The 21127-nt window shown below is 46.4% G+C and overlaps 1 protein-coding gene across 1 annotated transcript; it reads right to left on the bottom strand.

The window, feature by feature from the left end:
- Positions 1–1613: 1613 nt before the first annotated feature.
- ace (angiotensin I converting enzyme (peptidyl-dipeptidase A) 1) lies at positions 1614–20746 on the bottom strand (the record flags this gene model as incomplete). Its single annotated transcript, XM_084459862.1, has 25 exons — positions 1614–1804; positions 2986–3170; positions 3436–3558; positions 3857–3955; positions 4337–4481; positions 5073–5296; positions 6169–6341; positions 6507–6604; positions 6946–7137; positions 7351–7494; positions 7902–7989; positions 8735–8893; positions 9080–9216; positions 9434–9639; positions 9967–10089; positions 10252–10350; positions 10790–10934; positions 11063–11286; positions 11399–11574; positions 11959–12056; positions 12530–12721; positions 14035–14178; positions 15555–15645; positions 16071–16241; positions 20534–20746. 25 exons carry the CDS (start codon positions 20744–20746, stop codon positions 1614–1616), a joined length of 3840 nt encoding a protein of 1279 aa, XP_084315988.1.
- Positions 20747–21127: the final 381 nt, after the last annotated feature.

The following is a 21127-nucleotide window of genomic DNA, read 5'->3' as shown; positions in this document are numbered from 1 at the left end:
GAGACAAAATAAGCACGAGTGCTTGAATGAACTACAGTCATTTCTCCTGGTTTCAAATCATCACACTATTTTGCATTACCATGTGTTTGCGTTTCGTACTGATAGTGTCTCATGTTGCTGTACAAGTCAAGATGGCTGACTCTTGTGCTCAGCCTGGCACACTGCAGACTGGCTATTAGCTTTTCTCAGTCAACAAACAGTTGTGTAACGTCTGGCATCACAAGAATGCAGTACTTGTTTTGTTACTACTTTGGTGTCCGTCACCTGAGACACCAGAGGTATTCTGCTAGGAGATTGTCCATATAATCGGTGGTCTCTGGTGTACAGTGGTTCCATTGACTAACATTGACTAAGCCAGTCGGGGGGGAGGGGATCTTTTATACTGTGCCGTTCCAAGTGTAATTAAACTGTTTTTAAAAAGCTCAATGTGCTCTGATATGCTGGCTGCTTTTTGGAGCAAATATGTATAACTGACTCATTGTATCCTACTGAACACAACTATTAGCAAATGAATACAGTACAAGAAAAAGTAAATTTCTCTATATATATTCTAGAAAGGCAAAGTATTCACCAATAAAATCAAAATATATATATTAAAAATGCATACACAATTAAGACTTTACAAACATTCATTTTAACTAGGGCTGTCAATTTAAAGCGTTAATTAGATTAACGCAAATTAATCACTTTTTTACTTTTATTTTTATTCATCGATTTTGGTCAGCGGACCCCGTAGGCTACAGAGAGCAGGCAGCACAGATTGAGTAGGCTAAGTCTACCTCAGATAAATTGACACAGTCACAAAATGAATTGCTATGGACTGCAGGTCAATTGCTACGGTATAAGACAAGGGCTTAGAATAGAATAGAACATTTATTTGCCATGTATGGGTACAGGAACATTGGAATTCTTGTAATCACTAGTCTTAGTTTAAAGTATCTTGTCAGTGCTAATCAGTTCCTCGTTCCAGTCCTAGGTACTCAGCTAGACATTTAAAGATTCCAAAACTGTCAATTTACTATACTATCTGTCGTCTAGCAGTCTGTCAGTATCATCCTCATCTACTCATCCCATCTGATCATGGATGACTATGTCTGTGTCCATGATGTAGGCAGTAACAAGATATTGCAAATAATGATTTAATAAAATAATATATTGACTTCTAAAGCCACCTTTTATATTCAATAAATCTATGCTTTACTCGTCTGTCACAATAAAGTATTTTAATTTAAATATATTAATTTGCTTTTACCAGCAAAATGTGACTAATTGTGATTAATTTGATTAATTAATTACAGATCATGTAATTAATTCGATTTTTTTTTTTTTTATCCATTGACAGCCCTAATTTTAACATTTCTCAGTCCAGGCATTGCAATATTACAAATAAATTATAAAACTGTTTGCTTATTTTTTTGCATAGTCAAAATTATTTTGACTTAAAAATGTATACAATAAATATACAAGACAAAGTACAAGAAAGCAGACAGGAAGAAAATTGAAACCGACCAAGTGTACTTCATAGCACACACACAAACACCGATGTTGCACACTGAGGTTGGTTCTATGGTACAGTAGCTACAGTGGGTGTGGCCTTAGGCTGCCTAGGCCAATTAGCTAGCATCCAATTTTTGAAGCTCTATTTTGGATGAAGACCGACCATTGTGTTTTGACTTCCTGTACTTGTAGCCGATGAGGATGGAAGCCACCAGGAGGACCAGGCCCAGGACCAGCAGGATCCACTGGCCTGCGACAGCCGCTGCGCTGTCCACGCTCATGCCCAGGAAATCCACTTTATCATAGCCTGGGCCGGGGGTGGGGGGTGGTATAGGGCTGGGGGGTTGGGGATCGACGGCCTCGTCAGCTGTGGACACACACACACACACACACACACACACACACACACACACACACACACGGTCAAAGAATTGAGCAAGGTAATCATTGTTGCATATAGTAACTGGCCCATATCATTCACGGCCATTTGCAAATAATGAAGGAAACCATTCACATCCAATCCAAATTGTGCATTTTGCAATATTTCTGGAGCACATTCATTACATGGGACCAAGTCAAAGATTGTGTGACTAGTCAGACTGGTCACAGACAGGGGGGGGGGGGGGGGGGGGGGGGGGGGGGGCAGGGGTGTCCCTCTCATGACTTCCCCCTCTATGCTGGCCCCACGCTATCTATCGTATTCTCTTCCTCTCTCCTCCCTCACCTTCCGAGTCTATATCTCTCCATTGTTCTGGTCAGCTCTAGTGTTTCTGTCTGCTCAGACTATGAGCTTCTCACTGTATCTAATCTCCAACACATCCTTTCAGCAAGAACTCATCAGTGACCGGAGACCCAGATTGATTTCATTGTGAGCCACAACTGAAGCCGTGGCAAAATCAATGATTACAACTCAAAGAGTTCTCAAACAGAGAGACAATCAATGTTGAGCTTTAACACAGCGTTGGTTCTATCTTCATCAACACACTAGGATATTGACATGCTTTGTTCATGTGCAGTACTGCTGTCCATACACTAGAAGACTTTGATAAAACTTTTTTGTTCTCATCTGACACCCTCTCACATCTAAAGACTTTTAAAAGAGTTTTAGGTCACAGACTAGGATTCTGCAAATCGCCTATTGGTTGTTGATAATGGTCACGTCATTGAAACCACACAATTTGCATAAGACAAGACTAAAGACTTGCGAGAATATCAAACATGTTTGATATTGTCGTAAGGCCAAGACGTGACAAAGACTGGCCAGAATCATGTTTTAAGACCACCTTACACCTAACGACTGATCACGGGAGCGCGCCGCACCCCCAGCAAGACCCTCAAGATTTTATTCCGACTTTGGAATTTTGTCTGAGACTTTGAAATCGGGGGGAAAGTCGGTTGGTGTAAAGACCGGCAAGTTGAAACCAGTGGAAAGGTTTGCAGAGCTTTTTAATGAGGTATGAGGCCACGCAGCTGTCAGTCAGGACTTACTGGGAGGTTTCCAGTCGTACTCCGGCCAGCCACGGACCTCCGCGTTCCTGTTGTTCTCCTCCTCCAGCCAGGCGGTGAGAGGTTTGAAGTACTCCACCAGGGGCAGGGCCGACATGATGGGCTCCCCGGTGATCAGGGCCATGGCCTCGGGCCAGGGCTTGCTGAAGCCTAGCTTCATCACGTCGCTGTTAACAGCAGGGGGTCGGAGGGTAAGGCAGAGAGCAGCGTGTCTCGGAGTGACTCTAGCGTAGTCCCCCGTGTTAGATATTTGACACGCTGTTTCGATCCTTCGTTAAAGTTGCAGGTCTAAATACCTGCGACTCGTACACAGTGCATCGAATGCTTCGGAACGATCGAAAAACAACATGCTGTAGTGGAATTGAAATGAATCAAATTGAACTGAGTTGTCGTGCAGTGTGAGGTTTGATGATGAGTAACGCTACTGCTCACCCCAGCAGTTTTCCCGCCTCTTTAGACTGGTGGATGTCGCAGGTGTGGAGGTCGCCTGTGTGATTGGCCGCCTTACACAGGGCCTGGTGGAACTGGAACTGAATGATGAAGCTGACAAAGTACCTGAGGGGATAGCACACACACACACACACACACACACACATACATACACACAAGGTTACACAGTATTCACACCACTTCTCTTCCTGCACGTATCTCAATAGTTCTGTATTTAATATATGTTCTACTCTTGCGATAAAGAAAGAGTAGTGACGATGACATTTAATGTGGTCGTTGATTGTTTGTGTCATTGGAATATACACTCCTTGTCCTTAAGTTACGGTGTATTCAATACTCTAAGACGTCTCTCTGGGTTCAGCAGTGGTCATGGTTGTGGGCGTGTCACATGGAGATGCTTTACCTGACGTAGGGGACATTAGCAGGGATGTGGAACTTTGCGCCCGGGTCAAAGTCCTGCTCAGTGCGGGTCACAGGTGGACATAGGCCCTGGTACTTCATTCTGAAAGAGACAGACAGGTAAAATACTGTACTGTTCAAATTAATTAATTAATTAATTCATTCATTCATTTGTTCACTCACTTATCTATCCATCCGTTCATTCATCCTTCCTCCTTCCTTCCTTCCTCCCTGCCACCCTTCCTTCCTCCCTGCCACCCTTCCTTCCTTCCTTTCTTCGTTCTTTCCTTCCTTCCTTCCTTCCATCCATCCTTCCTTTCATCCTAGCTCCCTTCCTTCCTTCCTTCTTTCCATCCTTCCTTCCTTCCTTCCTTCCTTCCTTCCTTGCTTCCTTCCTTCCTTCCTTCCTTCCTTCCTTCTTTCCTTCCTTCCTTCCCTCCTTCCGTCTTACTAGATGTCACTAGGAGTCTGTAGGGACGCGTACCTGAGGTTCCACCACTCCTTGTTGTACTCGGTTTCTGGGATGCGTCCGTCGAACACCTTCCACCTCCACTGGTCCATCAGGTAGCCAAAGGGCAGGAAGGCGATCTTGTCCAGGGCGATGCTCATCAGGAAGTTGATATCGCTCTCTGTGGAGGTAGACACACACACACACAAAAGTTGTGTTAATCATTAGGCACTGAACTGTATCCAGAAGTCCATAAGTAGGGCAAGGTCCTTTTTTGCAGATTACAAAAGTGTAAATTGTAAGCTTTCAAATGATGTGTCGTGCATTGAAATCTGCTAATATTGGAAGAAGATATGCTTCTGTGAATGTTGGTACACCTGAAACCACTAAGTAGAGAAAAAGTGCCTCAGAGATTTAGAGCTGAATGTTTCCCAGTCAGGAAACTTTGTTGACAAAATATGACTATTAGGTGTCTAAAACGGTTTGTTTGTTATATTGAGTGGTTTCTCCGTAATATGAAAAAAAGGAAAACAGTATATATATATATACACACAGTGTTGTTGTTTTTGACCACCAGCCCATTTTGAGGACTGCTGACCAGAACACCGGTGGCCGCATAATGGACTGTAACGCCACTAAATCTCATCACCACAGCGCGCTCTCATGTTTGCAGTATACAGCTGTAACAGCGGACGAAACAGAGATGAAAATGAGTAATATCCGCAATAACATTCATCTTTAGAGCCATGCATGTCCAGTTCTGGGAACCTACCATTGTTGGTCTTCACATTTTCCAGCAGGCCAATTTTCTCCAGGTGTGCGGGAGTGGCCACCGACAGGGCCAGCACATCTCCGATGGCCTCGTGGAAGCCCGGGTTGGCGCCGTCGCGGAACGAGACCGGCAGCTCCTTGTACTGCAGGAAATACTGAACGTGGCCCATCTCGTGGTGCACGGTGATGAGGTCATCCATGGTCACCACTGTGCACTGTTTGATCCTGGAGGGGGGAGTGGGGGAGCCAATTATTATGACAGAGGAAGGGCGCGGGCACGCCGTTTTGATGGAGAATGTAAACAAAGCTTTGAGGATCAAAGAGCCCGGGTGGGGGTCGCTTCAGAGGGCAGAACGAGTGGGCCGGGCCCCTTGAAGTTCAAGATCAAGTTTGTGTATTTGTCATTCATCCACATACATAGGATACGGATACAAAATGGCATTCCTCGTGGACTACGGCGCTAGGAAGGCGGGTCTGTGGCATGGTGGGACTACTGGCGTTTGGAGTGCAGTGTGCACACCCGTATGTAAACACACAGTAGGGAACAGTGTAGCCATGACTGACAGAATAAAATAGATAATGAACCAGAATAAAAACAGTGTATAAGAAATATGATTATCTCACAGTGTATGTTTTTAACAGTCAACACTATGAGCAGTGTATAACCATTATTGTGAATATTATAAAAAATATAATACAAATAATGCAGTAGACCTGTAATTATAAAATCTAGTCATGAAATGTCCATTGCAGGAGCAAAGAGGTGTAGTCCAGGTTAATTGTGTGTGTGTGTGTGTGTGTGTGTGTGTGTGTGTGTGTGTGTGTGTGTGTGTGTGTGTGTGTGTGTGTGTGTGTGTGTGTGTGTGTGTGCGTGCGTGTGTAATTTGGGCATCTTCCCGTGTGTGTGAGAGGGGGAGGGGTCCAACATGTGATGTCCCCAGGGGGCAGTGTGTGGGGCAGTGGGGTTGAGGTGCAGCAGGGTGTTTAGGTGTGAGAGGTTGAACCCCACGTCATTACTGCATCCAACATCTGCATTCCGGCATACCAGACAGCTGGACACCCCAGCGCTAAAGCTTCAGACGGTTTCACACCCGCACCTGAAGTCCTTGCGGTTGTAGAAGTCCCAGGCGGAGGCGTGGCACACCACCTTGCGTCCGTCCGAGGGCTTCTCCAGCATGGACTTGGCCCAGAACTCGGGCGGCATCTCGATCAGGCCCAGGGACCGGAAGAACATGTCAGACTCCTCGAACATCTTGGTGGCATTCCAGCCCTGTGGAGAAGCCAGTCCAAAATCCCTTCTGAATGGGACCTCATGGTGTGTGTGTGTGTGTGTGTGTGTGTGTGTGTGTGTGTGTGTGTGTGTTGCGTACATGTGTGCTCTATCTGTATATGAATGTGGCCATATACAGTACAACATAGCAAGTTTAGGGTTTACCTTAGCTATCATGGCTGGGGTAGCATCGACTTGTGTGGCGTCTGGGTAGGGGATGGCCAAATCCATGATACCAGACCAGGTCTGTGCCCACATGTTACCTAACCAGGCCAGAACGACAAACAGAGTCATTATTTATCCATATCCATATATCCATATTTATCCGTTTCTGGACAGGCCTTGTATACTAAATGGTAAATTGACTTTTATCCAAAGCGCTTTACAATGAAGGCCTCTCATTCACCCATTCACACACACATTCACACACCAATGGCGGCAGCTGCCATGCAAGGCGCTGGCCTGCTCATTGCGAACAATTTGGGGTTCAGTGCCCAAGGGCACTTCGACAGGTAGTCAGGAGGAGCCGGGATTTGAACCGCCAACCCTACGATCATTGCACGACCCGCTCTACCCCCTGAGCTATACAGGATACGACTCCTACCTAGTAGGTGAGCAGGAATGGGGCCTTTCAGGTTGATGCGCTTAGCGCCATACTTCTTGTAGAGGGCTCTGCGCACGTAGGCGTGCACGTTGAGGTAGAGAGGCTCCAGTTCCTTCCACAGGCGCTCCAGGTCCTCCTCGAAGGTGGGTGTTTCGTACAGGGATCGCCAGAAGGCCCCGTTATCAGAGTGACCTGGAGAGACGGCACAGGATGAGGGCGGAGTTTGTGTTTTCGTCAACAACAAAATACTGTTGCAATGGATCCTTTAACAAGCAACGCAGAACAAAAAAGACAATCCCCCCAATCATAAAGCTACAGCAATCATCGCAACTAAAGCACCGTCTATGTCAGTCTGTGTGAAAATGTATTCTTTTAGACAGGGACTTTTATTTTGAAAGGCCATACCGTTGCTTGTGGCGGCTTTGTTGGCCAGCTGTACATATCTCTTGTAATCGTCGCGCAGGACTCTGCCCGAGACGTTCCTCCAGCCCTGCCAGGCGAACAGCAGCTCGTTGTAGTCTCTGGACTCAGCCATGATCTTCTGGAGGTCTGGAGGAAACGAACACAACTTTGTTTATCATCCCATAGTTTCATCTTCGCTATCTACTCCACTGTTCCCTCAAGGCAAGTGAGAGTTCATTTGCAATTGATTTGATTGAAAAAATGATTTATGAAAATTCATAAAAACGGAGATATCTGGTTTTGCAAATGCACTCTTCAAGTTGATACAGTACAATCGCAGACGAGCGAGCTGTGAGGCTCAATGGTCCTTGCATGATGGAGGGCAGAGGTCTGGAAGTGGGTGTGGTCTCCCCTGGAAGATGTTTGACTTCTAGTATGTTCATGCCAGACCTACAGTCCCCATAGAACCGGCATGGATGTAAAGGTAGACTAGCGGGGAAGTGAGGATCTCTGTAGGGATCTAAGGCATGTGAATACAGTAGCAGGTGAATTACCTGGATCTAGAGGATGGCAGGTGCCATTTTCTCTGCACACCTGCGCCACGCTGTATTTCGTCTCCATGTCGGCCAGCAGATTGTTGTACTACAAAAAACAAAAACAAAATATAGCTGCAAGCAGCAATTTGATGGCAAAGCAAGAAGCACGACCAGGGCATCAAGTGAAACACGGCATAGCTGCATTCGAATCCCTACCGCAGTTTTGAAAATCAGGCATACGGTTCAGAATAAACGCACTTCCACCTTTGACAGGGTGGTGGCGCTAGAGAGTTTGAGGTGTCGACATAGACTTGGCGACAGGGTCTCCGATGAGTGTTCCTAATGTGGTTATGATGCATCAAAACGTTACTGAGACATGTAAGTTACTGAGATGCCAAATTCAATTGGCTGTAGCAGGTGAATGCCTTCGACAATCGAAAATCCCTGTACAACTTTTGTACACATTGGTCTAGAGAATGCCTATACCGAGTTTCGTGCAGATTGGTCGAAATTCCTAGGAGGAGATAAAGTGTTTTTCATAAAATCCAAAATGGCGGGAAATCCAATATGGCGGAAAATGATGTCATAGGGTGCGTTGAACTCGGCTTGAGCCAAGGAATCCAATCGTCCCTAGTTTTTGAAAATCGGCCTTACAGGTCAAAACTTTGACACGTTGGTGGCGCTAGAGGGTTCGAGCTGTGGACATGGGTCTTGGTGCTTCAGCAGCAGCTTCGCTGCTTGGCCCCCAAAAACTCCACTGTGGTCAGTGCAGTAAATTGTGTACCCCTTGATTTCCATGTGCTATCAGTTGATAACATTTTACGGTGTTGTGTCAACAATTCCGCTCCCACCTCTTCCAGTTCGTGGGCAGGAAGTCCCGCCCGCTCGATGTCGCTGAGCTTCTTCAGGATTCTTGTCACCGAGGGGTCCTGGAAGTCCGTGGGGTCGTACTTGCGGGCCTCCGTTCCGTAGGCCAGCGTGTGTTTGGACATTTCCAAGTTCTTCTGAAGCTGGAGACAGAGACATACAGTACACACACACACACACACACAGTTTTAAAGAGTGTGTGTGTGTGTGTGTGTGTGTGTGTGTGTGTGTGTGTGTGTGTGTGTGTGTACTGTACACACACATGTTTGAGGGAGAGGTGTGGGGGAGGGGGACAGAGGGAGGAAGAGAGAGACAGACTCGAGCCCCACCATGTTCTGCTTGTTGGTCTCGGTGATGTTCGTGTTGTAGGTCCAGGAAGCTTCTGTGTAGGCGTTCCACACCACCTCTGCTGAGCTGCTGTAGTTCGCCAGGAACGCCTTGGCCTGCACTTCATCTGCGATCTTATCTGTAGAGAGGTGGTCAGCCTCACGTAACAATGCCTGATCAGCACCAATTGTATGCTATAGTATACGAAACCTTATGACGAGGTCAACGGTGAATACAGAAAATGAATCATCATTAAAACGCCGGTGATAATTAGCTGGCTTGGCGCATCTACAGTCATTCAAAAACCTCCCTGTTTACTGCACTCATTCAAATCCACACGTCCACTTATCTCTTACCAATATCCTCAGGGTAGCCCTCTGGGATGGGTGGGACCCAGTTGAAGTCGGGCCACCCCAGCGTCTCGTTTCGGTTCTGTTCCTTCAGCCAGTCGATGATGGGCTGGAAGTATCTCATCAGGGCAGAGGCGTCCATCTTCCTGGTGCCCAAGGCGGCCTGCAGCACATCCTGCCAGGGCTTGGACGACCCGGACCGAAGAACCGTCCTTGGAATGGGCAAAGAACATATAAAGAAGGAAGATAAGTCATACTATCGCGTTCTACGTGGGAACCACCGTCGCACTGGGAAAGTACGTTTCCATTGAGGGGGGCTCTGACGAACTGTCACAAGCTATATAGGTGTGGTGTCTTGAAACTTCTTTCTTTATATGTTCCTTGGGAATGGGGGATTAGCAAAGGGCTCTGAGGGAAACATGCTGGAATAGCTTATCCGATTTGTTACAAACAAAGCTTTGGTATGGTTTAGGATAGGTTTTGAGTAGTGAAAATGAATGAAGGGTTGTATGGGGCCCTGTCATCCTCGGAATACTGACTCTAACATGGCTCCCGCCTCAGTGGAGTTGTAGATGTCACATCTGTGCAGTGGCCCCGTGTGATTGGCTGCCTCGCACAGCCGCTCATGGAACTGGAACTGTAGGATGAAGCTCACGAAATATCTGCAGAGCACAAAGCAGTCAGTGTCAATGAGTAATTCAACCAGTGTGTGTGCGTGTGTGTGTGTGTGTGTGTGTGTGTGTGTGTGTGTGTGTGTGTGTGTGTGTGTGTGTGTGTGAGTAAATGCAGGCAGGTGAGATGGTTTGGAGGGAGCCCTTAGCTACCTGATGTACGGCGTGTTTCCAGGAATGTGGTATTTCGCTCCGGCGTCAAAGTGCTCCTCTGTGCGCCTGGTGGGCGGACAGATTCCCTGGTATTTTGTCCTTTACAAGGGGAGAAAAAAGTCATCCTCCTACACCTCTAAATGCAATTCAACACTGGTGTCCGTATAATACAGCGCAGACTTTAAAGGTTATTTAGACATAAATTTAAATACGTAGCCTATATCTTTATATTTTCTTACGATCGTGTGTTGTTGTTTGTATTGTTGTATGTTGTCCTGAGCACCTAAGTTGAACCTATTTTAATGTTGTTGTACCTTGGCACAATGACAAAGAAGGCATTATATTCTATATTCTATTCTATTCTATATTCTATTCTATTCTATTCTATATTCTATTCTATATTCTATTCTATATTCTATTCTAGACATCTGAATTGCACTCATGGTAAGCCCGGCGTTCCAACCCCCCCGACCTGCGATGCTGTTGTGATCAGTATGTGAGGGCAGAGCTGGTTCAAGCGGACGCTAACGCTGCTGACCTGAGGTTCCACCACTCTGCGTTGTAGCGTTCCGGGGGGGTCCGCCCGCTGAACACCCCCCACCGCCACTGGTCAATCAGATAGCCGAACGGGAGGAAGGCCATCTTCTCCAGGGCCATCTTCAGCAGGTAGTTGATGTCAGTCTCTGCGCACACACACACACACGCACAAACGCACACACACACATTTTCATAACATAAAACATCCTAACAATGCCTTATAAGTGCCTTATAAATAACGCCACGTTCAAAAGTGTCGTGAGTTCTTGGGCACCAATGTCGTTGGTCAGCGTGTCCAGCAGGCCGATGGTGTGCAGGTGCTTGGGGGTGGAGACGGACAGGGACAGCACGTCCCCTACTGCCTCGTGGAAGCCCGGGTTGGCCCCGCGGCGGAAGCCCACCGGCTGGTCCTTGTACTGCAGGTAGTACTCCACGTGACCCATCTCGTGGTGAACGGTGAACAGCTGCTCCATGGTGACGGTGGTGCACTGCTTGATCCTGTGGGACAGGGGCCGGGGCGTTACACAAAATGTAGGGCCCTATACATGAACAATCTTTGTGGGGGCCCCCCCTGAGATTTTTTCACTTAGACACAAATCTGTGGATTCACCTGAAGTCCTCGCGGTTGTAGAAGTCCCAGGCGGAGGCGTGACACACCACCCTGTGATCGGGATTGTCCGGTTTTTCTATCATGGACATCTCCCAGAACTTAGCAGGCATCTTGATCAGGCCCAGGGAGGTGAAGAACTCCTCCGCCACAAGAAACATCCTCACGGGGTTATAACCCTGAGAGAGGGAGAGAGAGGGGCAGAAAGAGAGAGGGAGAGAGAGAGAAAGGAAGAGAGAGACTTCAGTACAGTAGCTATAGCCAAGCTCGTGTTATGCTGACAGACATTTGCTTTAGTGGAATCTACGTTTCTCCTTGGGTGGGTTGTACAGTATTAGCGAATTATAAATTGGTTTGTGTGTTCAGCTCTAATGTAGTATGTGTTGTATATGTAGTATAGTGTTCAATATATATATATATATATATATATACATTATATATATATATATATATATATATATATATATATATATAATGTTTTCTTGCCCAGTTGACGCAGATGTTCCCACGGGTCAGCAGGTCATTTCGAACCGATAAGAACTCCTCATGTTTCACACACGTACTTGTTTCACCATCTCCTCTGTCACGTCCATGTTGGGTTTTCCAGGGAACGGGATCATCATGTCATATATGTTGTTCCAGGTTTGAGACCACATGTTTCCTGAGGAAATGGGGCACGGGCACTTAGCGTTGATGAAACCCCGACCCTCCCCATTCACAAACACTGTGAGCACTGCTGATATGCTATCATTGATTGAAGGCAGATAGTGCAGAAACCAGCAGTGGCTAGACATTGTAGTTATTTTACATTACAGTCATTTTAGCTGACGCTTTTATCCAAACTGACTCACAATAAATGCATTTTAATGTAGGAAAAGATCATGTACTATTACTTGCCAGAACTCACAAGTGCATCTCCTTTCTAAAAAAGTGACTAAGAGCATAATCTAGTGCTGAAGGCAAAGTGCAAGAATAGCAATCTAAAATAGTCTACAATAGGTGTTTAAGAGGGAAGATTTGGGAGCTATAAAACGTGGGCCTTTTTTGGGTTGTTAACAGGGTTGAATGTTATTTCAAATTCTTACTGAAAAGGATCAAATATATTAAGAAATGAGAAAGGTGTGTGTACTGTACCTAGCAAGTGAGCAGGGATAGGTCCCTTGAGGTTGATGTACTTGGGGCCGTAGAAGTTGTAGAGCTTGCGGCGGACGAATGCATGCAGATGATTGTAGAGAGGCTGGATGGTTTTGTAGATCTCCTCCAGGTCGTGCTCGAAGGTGTCTGACTCGTACCAGGAGCGCCAGTAGGCTCCCGTGTCGGCGTAACCTACAGTATATGGGAAAGTCCTGTTCGTCAACTGGGGCATTTCATATAATCTATTGGTTCTTTGTCTCCGTCTCTCAGTCTCACACTAAGTAAGTACATTTTATTTATATAGCACCTCTCACAGAACAGAGTGCTTCACAAATCGCCATGTCATTAAAAACAATGTTGAAAAACGCAAAGGCCAGTCTGAAAAGATGAGTCTTTAACTGTGTTTTAAAAGAGTCAACAGAGACCACAGATCATAAGTCCAATGGAAGGGTGTTCCACAGCTTAGAACAACTTCGAAGGCTCGGTCTTTAGCTTTGAACAGGGCCAATCAGCAGGCCTTGTCAGACAACCCGAGAGACCTGCTTGTGATGTAGGGATGGAACAGGTCACAGATGTATGCAGGTGCCTGACCATCTCATCCTAGCATCCTTAAACTGATGGGGATGCCAGTGTAAGGAGGCTAGGATGATAGTTATGTGACATGACTTTCTGGACCTAGTCAACAGCTTTGTAGCAGCATTTTGGACCATTTATAGATGGTCCAGAGATGCCTTGCTGAGGCAGGTGAAAAGGGAATTACAGTAGTCCAAGCGAGATGATACAAAAGCATGAATAATAATTTCCAGCTCAGCTTGGAACACCACAGATCGGAGTTTGGCAACATTTCTAGGATGGAAAAAAATATTTCGGATCAATGATTTAATGTGATGATCAAAGTGCAGTGCCTGATCAAAAATAACACCAAGATTTCTGAGCTTAGACTGTACAGTTGTTGAGAGGGGCCCCCAACATTGAGCAACTTTAGTGGTGACATTATGTGAACCAATAATAAGAACCTCAGTCTTGTCACCGTTAAGCTCAAGGAAATTGTTGGCCATCCAATCCTTAACAGCAGCCAAACAGTCATGTAAAACCAATAGCTTGTCAGTCTGATATATACAGCTGAATATCATCAGCGTAGAAGTGATGAGAGACAACAATTTGCTAATAATCAGTCCTAGAGGAAGCATATATAAAGCAAACAAGATAGGACCCAAAACAGAACCCTGGGGCACACCACAGGACAGGGCAGCAGTTTCAGACATATAGGGACCAACTGCCACAGATAAACTCCTACCAGTCCAGGGCACTGCCAGAGATACCTACCCACTGCCTGAGCCTTTCTATTGGGATGCAGTGATCTACTGTATCAAAAGCTGCACTAAGATCTAGTAGTGCCCCAACGGAGCCTTCAGCCACATCGGAGGACCTCATGATGTCATCACAAACTCATTATCTCTCAGCAGTCATAGGCCAAAGCAAGATCAGCGTGGTGCGATTCTTACCGTCAGCTTTGGAGGCGATGTTGCTGAGCTCCACGAACCTGGGGTAGAGCTCCCTGAGTGGCACGCCTGAGGCGTTGTGCCAGCCCTCCCAGGCATAGAGCAGCCTCTTGTAGCTCCGCGAGGTGGCCATGATCTCTGTTATCTCTGGAAAGAAGGAGTGGAGGTGGTTAAAGACTTACTTCACCATCTTCATTACTACTTCACTAATACTGCAATGTGACGGGCTACGGGGGCTACCAACGACATTTCGGACTAAACGAGACGCATGAGTGTTTAGTTGACTTCACACTCCCTCTCGGTGGGAGAGGTGCACAACAGACACATTAGTCCTGAGATTAGCCTTGGGTTGTCATGACGCCGCGGAGGCAGAGATCGGCACAAAACAACATGTGTTTAACAGGTCGGCCGCGGGGAAAGAAAGGCTAAGAAAGAGAAAAGTTGAAGGCCTCGGAACAAAGTGAGCTGGGTGGAAAAAAGAGATGACCCCTTAAGTGTAGGGGTCCCTGTTTGTTATGATAATAAAGGAGATAGTTTGGGGGAAATGTGTTCCACCCAAGGTTTACTTTGGTAGATTATGAAATGAGGAATAGTCAAGTTGTATGACCCATCTCACAGAGGCAAGGCAATTTATTTGTATAGCACATTTCAGCAACAAGGCAATTCAAAGTGCCCAGAGATCGGTAAACAAGTGTACTACCATGAACAGGAACCATTTTAATAGTCTAGGAACAGGCTTTGAGAATGAAGTGTTGCTGTAGTTAGTTTGGTATCACTCTGTCAGAGCATATGGAACTGTTGAGGTTTCAGTCCATTGCCAGATGGTATTGCACTACGATTACAAGTCTACTGAGTGTTGTGCAACTGAGCAACAAAGCAAATGCTATTTAACAAAGACAATAAATCACAGTCTGTCTCTAATATATTTTTGGAAATTGCAGGCAAGCTCTCAATTCAATTTTGGCTGTTGTAGCACACATGGGTCCACTCCCATTGTTTCAACAAACACTTTGGTGATTAAGAATGACAAAGTCAATGTGTTTTTGAGTTTGCGGCACAATGAACGTCTGTCATACTGTTTCTGTAGCCTTGTCCATTATAAACCGGCAATAACACTTGCACTTATTCCTGAGACCTTCTCAAACTAATTGTCCTTTTCCTGTTTTTTTTCCTGAAGTCGATACAATCGCTCTCTGGACCTCTTCTCTCATATTTTTTGTACTATATACCATCTTTGGTCTCTGCCTGCTTCTTCTTTTTATACGCCATTACAGTATGTTCTCTGACCATGTTCTTCACTTTACTCATTCAAGGACCAAATCCTAAACTCCCCACAAAGCAATGCTCTTTACAAAGCCTGAGCTATGGCCGTTACAAATTAATTGAGAGAGGACCATTAAGAGATCACTGTTTTAACAGGATCTCAATCTTTGACAAATTATTTGGCCAATTTTTTTTATTCTGTCAGATAAGATCAGAAGACTGCTCAGAGGTGGAGTAGCGATGATGTCATTAACACGTACCAGGTTCCAAATTCCAGCAGGGTTCGCCAGGTTTGGGGCAGACTTCGGCCGTGGAGTAAATCTGGTCCATGTTGCTGAGAATGCTGTTATACTGCGAGAAATTTGATTAAATATCATAAATGACTCCTTTATGCTAGTGTACTCCTTAATGCTACCACTTTTTATTTTCATTGAATCTTTATTTAACTGGGAAAAAGTGCGGTTTCACTGAGATTAAAATGTCTTTTACAAGAGAGTCCTGGCCAACAAACATTAAACAACAATACAACAATTTAAAAAATGAGCAACAAAGCCTATTTTACAGAATCATTCATCCTCACTCAAAACATCTGCAGCCAGATAGAGTAGTTGCTCAGTACATATTGAAACCTCTGACAATATCACCATGAACTTACATTAGATACAATGTTATAGTTTTTGGCATCGCCAGATACAGAAAACAGTTGTTTAAATGTGGAGAGTGATATGAATATGGATAACACTCGGCTCTGACTCGTACTGAACAAGGACACCGACCTCTTCTCTCTCAGCTGTGGGCAGATTGGCAGCTCCCAGTTCCTTAATCTTGTTAATGAGCTTCTTCAACAGAGGGTCAGTGAAGCTGTTGACGAGGTCAGCAGGGAAGGTGACCTTGGCCTTCTTACCCCAGGCCTCTGTGAAGGCCTGCTTCTCCATGGACGCGTTCACCTGGCGACACAAGTCAGGGTCAGAGGTCAGTGTATGGTGATACTTCAAAATGAAGATAGCTGTGGTAAATCAACTTTGACCGAATTCTGTTTTGCCGCAAGGAACAAGATGGTAGACAGAGCCTGAGGGGTACAATCCAAACTGAAAATAGTAAGGCAGTGCACATAGGTACAGCATCATTTGTATTCAACCCCACTGATAGCATACATGTTTAATCTACAGTACACTATGTACTGTAACTAGCACACAGTGTCACATACAAATGTGATGAGTCCTAGGCGCTGGACAGAAGTACAAGTAGATTGTAAACAGAATCCGCCCACTAGATGTGCTCCCATGGACAATTATCCCCACCTCAGGGTGACGTTTCGGGCGCAAGCCCTTCTTCAGACATAAAACAGCACAGGCAAACATTTCCTCCACATGCACTCAAATCATGGGGTCACCTCAGAGGGCATGTGAGCAATTCACGTCAATAAACACCACATGCATCCAAAACGTTCAGTCCAATTCCCACAAAATAGCCTACTTATCATATGTACACATATATACAAATTAAGCTCCATAAATCTAGAGTAAGCTCTAGGCTCCATACAGTGTTTATCTTTTTGAAGTGTTTCATGTGTACTGTATATGTGTACATAATGTATAATGTGTATTTTGTGGGAACTGGACTGCAAATTGTTGTATGTATGATATGGATGGCAGGAAGCAAGGAGGTCGTCCATTCCCCCAGCAGTTAGCAGAAGAGCCATGTCTTTCTGCTCCCGGGGGCCCTCAGAGAGAGCGGCAAGCACCTCAGTGCGGAGGAGAGGCCAGAGCTGACAAGAGGTCGTCACGCATAACAGCACACATCATGTTCTCTGTTCTCCTAGAACCTCCCATGGCACGCTACTGCAGGCTACCGAGTGTTCCTCTGTGTGATAAGTTACTGTAGTGTTCTCTGAGGCAATGCCACTGAGGAACATTGCACAAAGAACGGGTTCTTCGGTAGAGGTGTCGTGGCGTTGACGGCAGCACAAAGTACACCGGGTCAAAGGTCAAAGGTGAAGGGCGTTTCATCATGCTGACATCAAACAGCTGTCGAGATGTTCCAAGGCTGTCAGGAAGTGACTCTACAGAATGGCTGTGTACCGTTTCACTGTATGACTTGACATGATACAGTCTGAATGAAATTAAAAAATCTTAGATTAGGCCCGCATGATTAAATTTAGAGTTTGGAGAAAAGGAGCTCTAAGAACTCCATTACAATACAAACACACACACACACACACACACACACACACACTCTCTGCTGGTGTTATCTTAACCACAGTGCATCATGGAGACCCCAGCCCCAGGATCCTGAAGTGGCGAGACAGCTGACAGAACGGTAGCTCCTCACCCAGCGTCATGTCTCCTCACTGCATCCTGGCTTATCTGTCCTGCCCCTGGCAACCACTGATTAACCCAGCGATGAACGGAAAATTGGTGACAGCGCTGAGGCATTAACTCTGACCTCTTTCTCTACTCCTCTCTCCCTCTTTTCTCTCCTCCCTCTCTCTCTCCCCGTTTCTGGTTGCCCCCCCCCCCCCACGCCCGACGAGAGAATCACGTTGAACTCCTCACAATTTTTCCAGACACAGTATTACAATAAAGATAAGGTTTTTTGTTTCTCTGCCATAGTTCACTCAATCTCACTGTGTGTGTGTGTGTGCGTGTGTTCGCACACTCCCTCCTGTTGTAAATGCCTGACTTTCACTGAGGCAGTAGTTTGGTTACACAAACACCCCAAGGTCCACGGACTTGTTAAGTCTGTCGATATAAAGTTAAACTGTAAAAGTTCAAAGGGGAAGGTCTTTCTGAAAGTGGAATCTTTTAACACCTCGTTTGAAAGCAGGCGTGAGCTGCAGTGAACCTCAAGAGGTTTGAGGGACTCATTCAACCCCTCCAATTCACCCTGAGAAACCGAAATCATACTGTGTGAGTTGAAAGCAGCCTCTTTGAAAGCAAACAAGCCACGGTTTTGGGGCCAGTTTTGACAGTTAGTGGTTCCTGGTTGGTATTCTAGCAGTGTTTCAAAGAGCCAGAAGGGTTGCCCACTATCACTGCTGCTCACTGGTCCTCCTCACTCTGTTTGATCGTCAGCACTACTCCTGCCTCTTTTGCATTGAGATTAAATTATCTCTCACCGAAAGCTCAAAGGTGTGTGTGTGTGTGTGTGTGTGTGTGTGTGTGTGTGTGTGTGTGTGACTCTCTAGGCCACTCCATGACGGTGTTTGGGAGTAGCTGATTACAAAGTAATGGATTGCTGTTATCAGATTACCTTTTCCAGTAACTTGTTTGTAAGGGATTACATTTGAATTTTCAGGAATCAGATTACAGTTACTGAGTTACTGAAAATGCAAAACTGATCCTGAGAGAATAATTAGTCAATAAACCTAATTACAATTCAGAGAAAGTAATCAGTAACTTTACTTGATTACTTTTATTACGTAACATGCCCAACATAACACGTTGGAATTGTGTGTTCCCACTTAAGCTCAATGTCAAGGGACTGAGACAAAGATGAACCCGGCGAATCGCAGCTCGCGCGACCACAGATTGACCGGTATGCCGGGTGTGAGCGGGCCCGCAGGTTGACCGGTATGCCGGGTGTGGGTGCGCCAGTGTACTCCGTTGCGAGGGCTTCAGGACTGAGCTGAGCCCAGCAATAACCAGGCTCCCCTCTGGCTGCCAGATCCAATCCGGCTCAAAGCCCCAGAATTCCCTTTGATCCCACCTTTTGAAGTGTCCAGAATAATAGCCTTCATAGCTGACAAACCGCTGGTCGGAGCGGGGGCTTGCTTTTCTTGCACCTCACATCCTGGGCGCTCTCTGGGAGCGGCAGGCATTGTATTGGTCGACCCCGGGGACCTCAGCGAGGGGCGGAGAGGCTCCACCTGTTGTGTTGGACATGCTGAGTCCAGAGCCCTAAGCCTGGCTGGTGGTGTAAAAAAAAAACTGTTGAGACAGCTGCCTCACAAGAGAAGAAGGGGGAAAAAAACTGAAGCAAAGGCGGTCGATGCCTGTACGTGTGTGTACCGTGTGTATTTGCGCGTGCGCGCGTGTGTGCGTGCGTGCATGCGTGTACGTGCATCTGTATTGCATGAGTGAGTGCGTGTGCATGTATGCTTACAGTATGCTGCCTGCGTGTGTGTGCGTGCGTGCATGCGTGTACGTGCATCTGAATTGCATGAGTGAGTGCGTGTGCATGTACGCTTACAGTATGCTGCCTGCGTGTGTGTGTGTGTGTGTGTGCGTGTGTATTTTTGCGGGAAGAATAACCCCCGGTACGCCTCCACCGTGTCATTGATCCAACTCCGCTACGCTAACTCCACTACGCTACGTTAACTCTACTGCGCTACGCTAACTCTACTACGCTATGCTAACTCCACTACACTATCAACTGTCTGGATCCCAGTGCTTTCTCCATCTCGCCGTCTCCTCTTCGTGTGCACACGTATGCAAATGGACGTCTAGCATATGGTGAGAGAGAGAGAGACGTAAACGTGGAGCCATTTGCGGGATACTATTAAACTAATAGCTTCTGCACCTCCATGCTGATAAGTCCTACTTCTAAAACCTCAAGAGGAGAGAAGCCCTTTTCTGTCCAATATTATCTCTAGATCAGACTAGACTATCGGCCTTGTGAAAACTACAGTTACGAGCTTGTAAAACTGCATTGCCCTCAGAGCAGAATAAATAATACGAATCGGGCGCTTAAACCAACAAACATCTGACTAAACAAACTCCATAATTTCCCCCAAACCTCCCCTGGAACTCGAAGACGTTCGAGCCACATGTGTTCGGACCCCTTTTGATGGGACCAATAAGCACACACGCTGGGCTGGCCCATCGCCGAGGGAACCGAGCGTGTCATTCTGGACGGCCGTGAATAGACGACGTAACGTGTCCAGAGTCCTGCAGGGCTCAGCTCGACAGGACCCACTGCGGGGTTCAGTTGTGATACAAGAGAGCCGTTCGGCTGCCGCTGGCAAACGCAACACGAGAGACGGCATTTTTGTGGTCTTTTTTTTTTTATTTACTCTGCCAACTTTCCTATGAGGGCTGGGGGACATAACGTCAAAGACAAACATTGTCAACTGTAAACCTTGAAGCTGAAGGTAAACATACAGTATACTGTCCTAGGGTGTGTGTGTGTGTGTGTGTGTGTGTGTGTGTGTGTGTGTGTGTGTGTGTGTGTGTGTGTGTGTGTGTGTGTGTGTGTGTGTGTGTGTGCGTGTGCCGAGGTAATCCTGACAGTACAGTACCTGCAAATGGGAGTTGTGGTCCGTCAGGTTGGTGTTGTAGTTCCAGCTGGCGGTCGTGCTGTAGAAGAGGACCTCCTCGGCCGTGTCGTTGTACTTGCTGGCAAACAGGTGGGCGCCATTCTCGGTGGGGAGGTAGTTTCCTGGCAGCCAGTGGTCCGGTATCCCGTTGGACAGCGCCAGGACCGGCAGCAGTAGCAGCGCCGCCCGGAGCATTCTGGGTCCGCCGGACTCTCCGCCAACAGAGTTGAAGAAAGTGAAGATGAAAAACCACGACGAGCCGGTCAAGGCGAAGAGGCAGGCTAGAAGTGCACTTGTTGCTGCAGTGAATGTGCACTTTCCTGGCGGCGTTCTCATCCGAGCGCTCGTCTCCCTGCTTCTGTCTGTGAGTCAAATGATCCACAGCCACGACAAAGCTCCCTTCTTAAATACCGGTTGAACCCAGCCCACACTTTTCTGCAGTCATCCCCTCACCACTTTATAGTGCTGCGCGTACTCAACGCTATCTCCTTATCCCTCCCCTTGTTCTTTACCTGCTTGCCGCTCTCTCTCCCTCTCCCTCTCTCTCTCTCCCTCTTCCTCTGTCTCTCCCTCTAT

The sequence above is a fragment of the Borostomias antarcticus genome (assembly GCF_949987555.1).
Source record: "Borostomias antarcticus genome assembly, chromosome: 29".
Classification (NCBI taxonomy): Eukaryota; Metazoa; Chordata; class Actinopteri; order Stomiiformes; family Stomiidae; genus Borostomias; species Borostomias antarcticus.
Note: the sequence above shows the minus strand (reverse complement) of the source record. Positions and strands in the feature narration are given on the sequence as shown.